General features: G+C 30.5%; 1 protein-coding gene across 1 annotated transcript; it reads left to right on the top strand.

Annotated features, from left to right (window-relative positions):
* Positions 1 to 256: 256 nt before the first annotated feature.
* On the top strand, positions 257 to 7853 carry LOC100786741 (oligopeptide transporter 4). Its single transcript, XM_003547058.4, has 6 exons — positions 257 to 951; positions 1036 to 1133; positions 4003 to 4566; positions 5088 to 5340; positions 5975 to 6157; positions 6815 to 7853. Exons 1-6 carry the CDS (start codon positions 451 to 453, stop codon positions 7427 to 7429), a joined length of 2214 nt encoding a protein of 737 aa, XP_003547106.2. The 5' UTR covers positions 257 to 450; the 3' UTR covers positions 7430 to 7853.
* The last annotated feature ends 3744 nt before the right edge of the window (positions 7854 to 11597 follow it).

Genomic DNA, 11597 nt, shown 5'->3' with positions numbered 1-11597 from the left:
TGTTCTCGATTATTTTCTTATAAATTTTATTGATGTAATATAAAAATTACTAATTTAAAACAGTTAAATATAAAAGATTAATATTTTAAATAAATACGCTTTTTAATATTTTGTTGTTTTCATGAGGAAATTATGCATTTTATTGTTTTCACGAGGAAATTATACATTACATAAATTTTATTATTTTGAATTCATAATTAAATACAATTAAATCACAAAAGTTATTAATATATATATATATATGGAAAATAGTCTCAAACCAAACATTGAAGAAGATATACCAGTAATGGTTGTAGCTACTCACCTTGTGTGTCTTGCCAAAAAAAAAAAAGACTTTTGAAGAAGAGATATTGGAGAGACCAACTCAGAGGAAAGTCAAGTGTCTTATTATCTTCGAAATATAACGTAGCAAAACAAAAACACTATCGCTCTCTTCTCTAGCACCACACCATGAGGTCTGATCCAGAGAATCCAGCCGCAAGCGAAACGGAGGAAGATGATGATGAGGTGTCTCCCATTGAGGAGGTTCGGCTGTCGGTGTCCAACACCGACGACCCGACCCGACCGGTATGGACCTTCCGTATGTGGTTCCTGGGTCTTCTCTCGTGCTCACTCGTCTCCTTTCTCAACCAGTTCTTCGCTTACCACACGGAGCGTATCATCATCACTCAAATCACAGTTCAGGTCGCTACTCTCCCTATCGGCCACTTCATGGCCGCGCTTCTGCCCAAAACCACGTTCAGTATCCCCGGATTCGGGTCCAAGAGCTTCTCCTTCAACCCGGGCCCGTTTAACATGAAGGAGCACGTGCTCATTACCATATTCGCCAATGCCGGAAGCGCATTCGGAGACGGGTCACCCTATGCGGTGGGTATCGTTAACATTATCAAAGCCTTTTACGGACGCAGCGTCTCCTTTGTTGCTTCCTGGCTTCTCATCGTTACAACTCAGGCCAGTGATTTGAATTTGTGAGTATTAGGAATGGAACTCCAATTCCAATTCATGCCTTCACATGGTATGGTGTACGTGCTGCAGGTACTAGGATACGGATGGGCCGGCCTACTGGTGGAGTACGTGGTGAAGCCTGCCCATATGTGGTGGCCCAGCACCCTCGTCCAGGCCGCACTTTTCCGGTATGCCAATAAAAACTCCATTAATCATATACCACTCTCTATTTTTATTCCATCTCTCTTATTCAATAGTTTTTTTTTTTTATTATGTTATTGGTATCAAATATTATTGATAATTAATTTTCATTAAGAAATTTGACTTATTATTTTTAGAAATTTTTTCTTTTTTAATCATGTTTTTTTTGTTTGACTCGAATTCAAGACTTAATTTAAAAAAACCAAATCTGCTATCAGTCAATCCAACTACTTATTACAAACTTCTCAATTAAATAATTATTTTCTTATATAAAAAGATTTTAAAATTTCTTAATTATTTTAATGAGTTCATACTCTTTTTTATTAATAGAGTATAAGGTATAGTTAATGTATTTTTTTGTAATTCATTATTAAAATAAGGTTCTATTAATTATTATTTGTAAAAAAAAAATTCTCTGTACACTTACCTTTTTATTAGTAGTAAATTTTTTTAGTACTTATATAAAACTATATATATATATATATATATATATATATATATATATATATATATATATATGACAAGATAGAATGAGATGATTATTTTACCTTATCCCAATTACTTATTTATTGTGCCAAAGGAGTACAATAACGTTATCATATATTCTATAGTATCATGTTTATTTAGTGTATTTTTTATCCTTGAAGGAGTTGAGTTAAAAAAGTATTAGGATAAGATAGGCTCTTTCTTCCTCCCTCCGCCCCTAGGTCTCTCTCTCTATATTCTATAACTTTCTTATTTAGCATATTATCTTATATATTTAAATATTTATTTATTATGAATTTTATATATAAAAATATTTACTTATTATAGATTTAAATATACAAAAATAAAAATTTCCCTGCAATTTATAAGCTAAAGTAATAGTTTTTTTTTTGTTAAAAAAAGGATCTAAAAAAATAATAAAAATCGATTAAATCTTTTTTTTTTCCATTAGGTTGGATTTTTGGACAAATGTTTTCAAAACTGAACTAATTTAAATCGAACTGATACTTTTTAATACATGCATATGTATTAGCTTGCATTTATGCAATTTATATGTTTCAGGTTTCAACTTTCATATTTTTAAAATTTTGTTCTTTCATTGATTAAACATGTTGTGATGTTACAAAACTACAATCAATAAAAATACCTCAGTAAATTTTTAAGTCTTTTGGAAATACCCCTTCAAGTTATAACATTTTCACATTTTACGTATTCTTTTGCATTTTTTAACCTTCACATTTCACGTTATTTAGTGTCTCATATATATATATATATATATATTCTATTTTTAAAAAAAAATGGCCGCTATGATAATCTAGTAATATAATTATGTAAGTACGTGTTGATAAAAAACTGAATTATCCAATCTAATTAGAATCACTTTTTACTGAATTGAATCAGATTATATTATTTTAGAAAACAATTCAAACTAAACAAACAACAGATTATTTTACTATTTGAAAGTAGTTTGATTCGGTTCATATATATGACTTTCTTTTGCAAAGGATGTTGTGGTCTAGAAAAAAAAAACTTTAACTTAAAACTGATTCACATCTATTTGCAAACACCTCTATAATGGAGTTGGATTGAGATTTTTATTAAGGATGTGTAATCTGTTTGGATTAAATGATGAAAATAAAAGATTTTTTTTAATTTAAGTAAAGTTTAAAAAGTGTGGATCTTAAAAAAAATATCAAATTGTTCTCTATTAGGATTTCTCACCTCTTTACCAAACTCAACATAATAAATATCATTGTAACTTGTATGGCACAAAGTGAGGACAATGTGCATGTTTAATTTTTAGGTGCAAAATTACGTTTGAAACAAAAATACTTAATTTTATCAACAAATCAAGATTTTTATTTTTATTTGTTAAATTTATATTAAAATAAGCATATATACAATATTTTTAACTTCAAATCAAAGATGAGACGTAATGATACATTTTGTTGTATTTGTGGAAATAAAGAAACATGAGACGTAATAATACATTTTGTTGTATTTGTGGAAATAAAGACACCGAGAGCGAGATTGCCCAGCTGGGCCATATAAGAATAAGATTCTAGTCTGACTTTGAGAGCTTCAAACAACGTTACTATATATCAAGCATTTAAGCTAGCTTTGGTAATGCATAAATATGTGGTTCACGAATTAACGTTACAATTAGGCTTCACCAGCAAGCAGCAATATGTGAAAACGATTTAGGAAATAGGAACTATGAACGAGACAGTGAGAGCTGCGCTGCGCTCGTCGACACCCAGAAGCAGCTGCATGCTGGTATAAAAATTTAATAATTTTTTTTTACTTTTTTTATTCAATAGTAGATGAAGGCATAAGTCATAAAAAAAATTGAGCAGTGTTATTAACAAAGTAGAAAAATACTTTAACATCATAAAATAAAGACAATTAGTTAAAAAATAACAAATAATTAAATATTTAAACAAATGTTAACTTAGTTGATATTGGTTGTAATTGATAACTAAAAGTTGAAAAATTAATTTATTAAATTATAAATATTCAATAAAATTAATTTGTGAAATATTTGAAAAATATAAAATAATAGAAATAATATAATCATGATTTATTTAAAATGATAACTAATAAATTTGATAAATATATTAAAAATAAAAATAAAAGAAAATATAAAAAATTAAAAATTAACGTTTTAAAAAATACTATTTAAAATAGTATTTTAAAAAATATTAAAAATTACTAAAAGAAATTAAAAATCAGATAAAATATCTTATCAAAATTATTATATTTAATTTATATATTATAATCTTAATTATTTTACTCCCCAAGATATGTTTCTTACTGAGTAATCTTCTGAAATATGTATTTAATTACATAAAAAGAATTGTTGGTATGCAGAGCATTGCATGAGAAAGATGACCACCGAATTTCACGCACAAAGTTTTTCTTTTTCGCGCAATTGTTCAGTATGTCGTGGTATGTTGTCCCTGGATACTTGTTCACAACGCTCACAAACATTTCATGGGTGTGTTGGATATTCTCCAAGTCAGTTACAGCTCAGCAGATAGGGTCAGGCATGAGGGGCCTTGGAGTTGGTGCCCTCACACTTGATTGGGCTGCCGTGACATCATTCTTGTTCAGCCCTCTAATCTCACCCTTCTTTGCCATTGTCAATGTTTTTGTGGGCTATGCATTAACTGTCTACGTGGTCATTCCTGTATCATACTGGGGCCTCAATGTGTACAATGCCAATAGGTTTCCCATTTTCTCCTCACACTTGTTCACCGCCCAAGGTCAAAAATACAACATACCTAAGATTGTAGACAACCATTTTGAGCTAAATGTTGCAGAGTATGAAAAGCAAGGTAGAATTCATCTCAGTGTGTTTTTCGCTCTCACTTACGGCTTTGGATTTGCCACCATAGCATCCACCCTCACACATGTTGTCTGCTTCTATGGAAGGTACGTAATGCTACTCAAATTATTTAGCAGTGATATTTAATTTCTTACTATATTAGTAATTTAATAAGATGATAGTAGTAAAAAGAAGACTGATATTGATGGCTTTAAAATTCTGTAATAAACACATGCAGTAGTATATTCTAAATTCTATATTGCAGTGGTTGTCAGAAATTTAATGTAATTTATATGATGCTAAGGTACTTTACAGTTGCATGTTTTGATAACTATAAAATCTCTAATATTTGAAAACTTGGATAAGCCATAGCTTTAGAAATTTTATGCTTTACAGAATAACTTGAAAAGTAGTACTAAATATATTAAAACAATGATGTTTCTCCACAATTTTCATAAAGTGCGTGTGTAATATCTTAAAATATAATGCCATGACACAGCTGAAGCCGCGAATCAAACATAACAACAACATAAGGAAATTCCTCCAATTCGCATTGAAGTTTAAATGTTTTTTGAGATATCAGCTATACGATTCAAAAAACTGTTATATGTTCTACCTAAATATGCAGGGAGATTATGGAGCGGTATCGTGCTTCTTCCAAAGGCAAAGAAGATATCCACACAAAATTGATGAGAAGATACAAAGACATACCTTCTTGGTGGTTTCATTCATTGCTGCTCGTGACACTTCTGGTTTCTCTCGCACTATGTATCTTTCTAAAGGACCAGGTTCAGATGCCCTGGTGGGGACTTCTCTTTGCTGGAGTGCTAGCTTTTGGATTTACCCTTCCCATTAGCATTATCACTGCCACCACAAACCAGGTTAACGTCTGAAACTTTTTCTCCCACTATCTGATAGCACATGCATAAACCAACGCTATGTTGTTCAGAGATTTAACTCACTTTAAAAGACTACGGATGGTATAGATTGAGTTCCTGGCTACTTGGTCATAGAAGTTCGAATATTTTTTCAAATATTAACAAGGTTAAAACTTAAAAGCTTAAGCTGTTAGATAAACATATATGATTTGTTTTATTTCTAACATTTATCTACAAAATGATATGTATATATTTACATTTTAATCTGATGAATTTTTTTCCTATTTGTACTGCCGTGGACTAGCAAGAAACTTCATCTTTTCATTTGTCTTGTTACAAAACTAGATAGTGACATCTTCTTAAATATTACTCAACTTAAAATGCTTTTTCTCAGTGATTACTTCTGAATGTGAGAACTAGGGGTAGCCAAAAAACCAAACTGAATTAAACTGTGGCAGAACTTAACTGAACTACAAAAAACAGTTTGCTTGAATTGAGCTGAACCAGAGATATTGCATTTGTATATATTGTATATGTTTTGGCTCGAGTCTCTTGGTTTTGAAAATTTAAGTACTATGTTCATGGGAGCACAAAAATCCTAAATTTTGACGATTGCTTTCTTACGCTATGTGTTCAGACACCAGGATTGAATATCATCACTGAGTATGTCTTTGGTCTCATTTACCCTGGAAGACCAATAGCAAACGTATGTTTCAAAACATATGGTTACATTAGCATGGCGCAGGCTGTTTCTTTCCTCAGTGATTTCAAACTTGGGCATTACATGAAAATCCCTCCAAGGTCAATGTTCTTAGTTCAGGTATACTCTTGAAGCGCAAGACCATTCCTCTTCCCTCCAATTTTGTAGGGTTCATATGCCAGCTTTTAATTATTTAGTTACTTTAATTTAGAGAAATAAAGAAAAACTAAAAAGAAACATGAGGCAAGGCAATTATGAGCACTTACTCATAGAATCCCTTTTAGTTAGCAAGTAAAATAAAATTCTTAGGAAATTATGAGCACTTACTCATAGAATCCCTTTAAGGTAGCAAGTAAAATAATATTTTTAGAAAATCATCAGTTGTGATGGTTTTCCTTAACATCCATCCAAACTACATATTACACAAGCTGCTATAAGGTATTTTTATCAAGAGAATCATTGAGTCACATCTGATATAAGGGTTTACTTGTTTTTATTTTCCTCATAACTTTTTCTTTGCTTAAATTATAGACACTAAATCAAAATTTCATTACTCATGATACAAAATCAATTATATCATGTATGCTTAGAGGTTGCACTATTACAAAATCAATTAAATCATATTGGATTAATAGTTCACCAACAATTTTAAGGCTTAATCATTATGTCACACACAAAAAAACAGCTCACCTTATATGCTGAGTGCTGACAGAGATTATACATTTATTCTGTAGTCTCTGATGCATTCATTTTGTTCACACATGTATATATGTATAGTTCATAGGTACAATGCTTGCTGGAACCATCAACATTGGGGTAGCGTGGTGGTTGCTGAATTCTATCAAGAACATATGTCATGACGATCTCCTTCCAGAAGGCAGTCCCTGGACATGCCCGGGTGACCGTGTATTCTTTGATGCATCAGTTATTTGGGGTCTGGTGGGACCAAAGCGTATCTTTGGTTCTCAAGGAAACTACAGTGCAATGAATTGGTTTTTCCTTGGAGGTGCATTAGGACCCATAATTGTTTGGCTATTGCACAAAGCATTTCCCAAACAGTCATGGATTCCACTAATCAACCTCCCAGTTCTCTTGGGAGCAACTGGAATGATGCCACCAGCAACACCATTGAACTACAATGCCTGGATTTTCGTTGGAACGATTTTCAACTTCTTTATCTTCCGTTACAGAAAGAAATGGTGGCAGAGGTACAACTATGTTCTGTCAGCAGCACTAGATAGTGGGGTTGCTTTTATGACTGTCATGCTCTACTTCTCGCTGGGTTTGGAAAACAAGAGTCTAAATTGGTGGGGAAATGATGGTGAACATTGTCCTCTGGCAGCTTGCCCAACAGCAAAGGGCATAATTGTTGACGGTTGCCCTGCAAACTAGTGATTTTATGCCTATTTGAATGGTTTCATTACAATACGACGCATGAAAAACACGTATTTATAGCAAATTCAAAATGTAAAAGATAAAAAAGAACTACATTTTCAAGTAAATAGCTAGTGTTACATGGTTTATTACGCTTCTTATTGATGTGCTTTCTCACTGGGGGGCACAAGAAGAGGCGTGATTATCCTATTTCCATTAACAGGACATGAGAGAGAAAAGTGGTCTACGTGCCGACTTCAGATTAACTTTATTATTTGTTGTGATTCTGCTCTGCAAATTTATCTGGCCTTTGAACCTCTGGTTCCAGTTTTACTAGACATAGAAAATGCTGTGTACACATCACTTGGAGTTGGGAGTTGGACCCTCCCAGTTCTAGGCAGAGTACATTAGTCATAAATCGACCCAAATTCCTTACGTCTGTGGATTGGAACTTGAGGGGTTGTAGTCCCACTCCCTCTCAATTCTAGGCCGAGTACCTACTCCATAACTCTGTCCACAGTTCTTATGTCGGATTTGTCTTTTCTGTTGTTCCTTCTTATGTTGTCCCTCCTTTAAAATCATACAGTTTTCATAATTTTTAACATTAAATATCACCGTTAAATATTAACAAAGCTATTATACAGTATTATTTTAATGAGACAACATAAGGACAACATAAAAATGAAGAACAGAGAAATCAAATCCTGTTATACCTATGGCTTGGAACTGAGGAGTAAGGATATCTAAGACTAATAAAGTCCTTATATGGCTTGGGACTTGACAGGTTGTGAAGTGATATGAGCCCTCTTGGTTCGAGGCCAATCACCTTGTCCATACCTCCACCCAAAGACCCCACACCTGAGTTATGACCCAAGCCACTCTCTGGAATAAAGTCATTGGATTCTTTAGGTCAATTATTAAGAAATAGTTGAGATATTAGCACTAATTAATGACCGAGGGCCTGTATTATGCTCCCCTATCTTTGACGGATTCCACGAAGTTTCATTCTCTTCAATTCTTCGCTGGGATGATCTAGTTGGGAAATAAAACTCTTGGAGACAAGTCCTAAGGCCTAGCTCTAAGTGAAGTAATCGTTGTCTTTCTTTAGTTAAGATTATGAAAATAGGAAAGACAAAAATATAAAAAAGATATTTAAATTAAAATAAAATGTATAAGATCTGAAACTCATGTGAGATTCATTATATTTCTTCTCTATTTCTCTTTTTTCTCTCTATAAAACACAAGCTTAATGTTTTATTCTTAGACTGAGTTGTTGTGGACTTGTAGTAAAAAATCGAGAGAAATTGAATATCATTGAATGTGACTAAGATTAGGGAAACAAGATCTAGGCCCTCATTAATGTTAATATCTTGGCGATTCCTCATGCATGGGATCTTAGGACCCAAATTATGGCTAAAGTGCTCGACCTAGATCTAGGAGGGTCTTTAGCAACTCATGTTTTTAGCTACATGTCACTTTGTGATTATATGAGAGTATATTTATTATTTGTTTTTATATATTTTAGATTTTTATTTTGTTAAACAAATGAAATTCCCTATTCGGCCAAATAACTTCAGATTATGCTCAATACAATCAAATGTTCGACCGAAGTTTTAACACATATAATTCATGGTCTCTGTTAACATGTTGATTATTAAGTAGTGAGAAGATAAGAGGAGGCTGGATCATGAAAAGGAACATTCGTCCTCTCAAACGTACGCATAAAGAAATATTAATCAATTTTAAGCATTGGAGTTCGCCAAAGCTACGACCAATAATGCTCAAGTTTCCCACTTGCTCTCCGCTCGTCCACATTCAATGGGAAAAAGAGAAGGAACACTCCTCTTTGGCTGTCTTTGTCTCACTTCATAAATAGGTTGCTTTGATTTTTTTTAACTTAGCATAGAATGCGCCCTAATTTTTTATGTTAATTAATTGCATTTGACATACCCCGGTGTCTATTTCTGATAAATTTCTACATTGGAGCAATAATAAAGTTGCATGTAGTTGATTTTACATTATAAAATTCAGTCAGACTATATGAATTTTGTCAATAACTAATACATTGATCTATTGAAGTAGTAGCAAATGAACGTAGATATTGCTGAATTAAAGTACCCTCCAGTTATTTAACCGGTAATCCTAGTCCAGTACAATTTATATAATTCTCTCTGTTTAATTAATAATTTAGTTCTTATATTTATACACAGTTCCACACACTGTTGTTTGGATTCTACATTTAAAAACCGTAAGTTTAAGGCTATGTTACGTTTCTCATTCGAGTGCTTTGAATGTTGGTCTATCTTGCTAAACACAGGTGATATGGTTGATTTCTTATTTATTATGTAATTTTGTACATTTATGTTTACCTTCAAATCAAGTTTTTCAAATGAAAACATATTGATGTAATTTTTAAAACTTAAAAAGGACAGGTTGCATAAGTCATTTTAGATACTTAACTTATTAGTTGAAAATTTATTTTATTATTTGATAAAAAGAAGTTTTTTTTTAATATTTCTTAGTAACTCCTAATACTTTTTGAAACAAGTAGTGTTTTTTAAAAAGGTAATTTTTAATTTTTTATATTTTCTTATATTTTTTATCCTCTATATTTATTCAATTTTCTGATTTTCATTTTTAAATATCATGATTTTATTATTTTTTATTATTTTATACTTTCAACTAATTTAACAGTTAATCTAATTAAATACTTATAACTTAATAAACTAATTTTTCAGCTAATTTTTTAACTATTTTTTGTCACACATAACCTAAGTTTACAAAATGAAAGTATTTTTTTATACTGGAAAATGAAAGTAATTTTTTAAATCTAAATATGCACAAAATTTATGAATGAGCAAATTTAATCCATTTTTATTTTTGCTGTCGGTTATCTTCTAATTAACTCTGTTAATTTTATAGATCCATTAGTTTTTAATTGTTGTAACACTATTAAAAAAAATTCTGGTTGGACAAAACCTCTGTAAATTTTATGACGGTTAACCATAAAAAATTCCTATTCTTTTTTCTTTTTGTCATAGACAACAGCTTTCCCTCAACTCACATAACCAAAATACTAATCTGACTCGTATACATAAATCCTATTAGTTTAAGAATAACAAAAATTATTTCATTAAATAAATTATTTTCCTCACATATTCCACATGTGAACCTCATAAGACTTCACATCTTTATCTCAATCACATAAGTTAAATTGACAAAAAAACTAGATGGTGAAAAATCCAAAAAGTAATTTTTTTTTGATAAAAAATAGGTTGAGGTCATATTCAACTATGATACTATAGACACTAATAAAATGTTCATAATAATTTTTTTGATATAAATGATAAAAAAATATTTTACTATAAGTTTTAATTTGTTTATTTTGAAAACAATTATAGTAATATGTATTTTTAAATTATAATATTCACCCACAACAAATACATTCAATTATTCATCAACTTATTTTTATAGTTGGTGTCTCTTTTTAATACAAATATTAATTTTATCCTTTTAATTACATCTAAGAGAATTGTTGAGAAAAAAGCTTTAAAAAAGGTTAAAAGAGCTATTATTTTAAAACAAAAACAAAAGGCTAAAAAATTATTATTTTAAAATAGAAGGAGTATTTAATAACAATATAAAAAGATGTAATACATTTACAATTTTTTCATTTCATAGGAGTTTTAATTACAATGAATTCTTATTTTTATATCAATTAATTATTTTTCCTTATATTTAAAACAACAAAAGGAGTGTATAAAAATTTATACAAATATAATCTTTTTTGTTAAATAGTTTCTTTATGGTATTAATTAATGATACAAAGGAGAGAGCCAAACACACACACAAAAAAAATACAAATGTTAACTAATATCTTTAAGGTATTAATTAATAAATTTAAAATATTAATATTTTTATTGGAAGACAAAAAGTTACACTTTTCATAATATTTGTTGTGTTTTTCTATTTTTGCATTAAAGTTTTTTCTTTTAATTTTTTAACCATGACTTAAAAACACTCATTAGGAAGACACATAAAAATATTGTTGTACATGCTTGTATATGATGTATAAATACTGTCTTCCATAGTATAATACAATAATTTGAAGAAAAAATACGATGAAAAATAATTCAATTATAAATTACCAGTATGTTTAAAATACTAGTAGTAATTATAATTATTA

Source organism: Glycine max, chromosome 15, assembly GCF_000004515.6.
Source record: "Glycine max cultivar Williams 82 chromosome 15, Glycine_max_v4.0, whole genome shotgun sequence".
Taxonomy (NCBI): Eukaryota; Viridiplantae; Streptophyta; class Magnoliopsida; order Fabales; family Fabaceae; genus Glycine; species Glycine max.
Note: the sequence above shows the minus strand (reverse complement) of the source record. Positions and strands in the feature narration are given on the sequence as shown.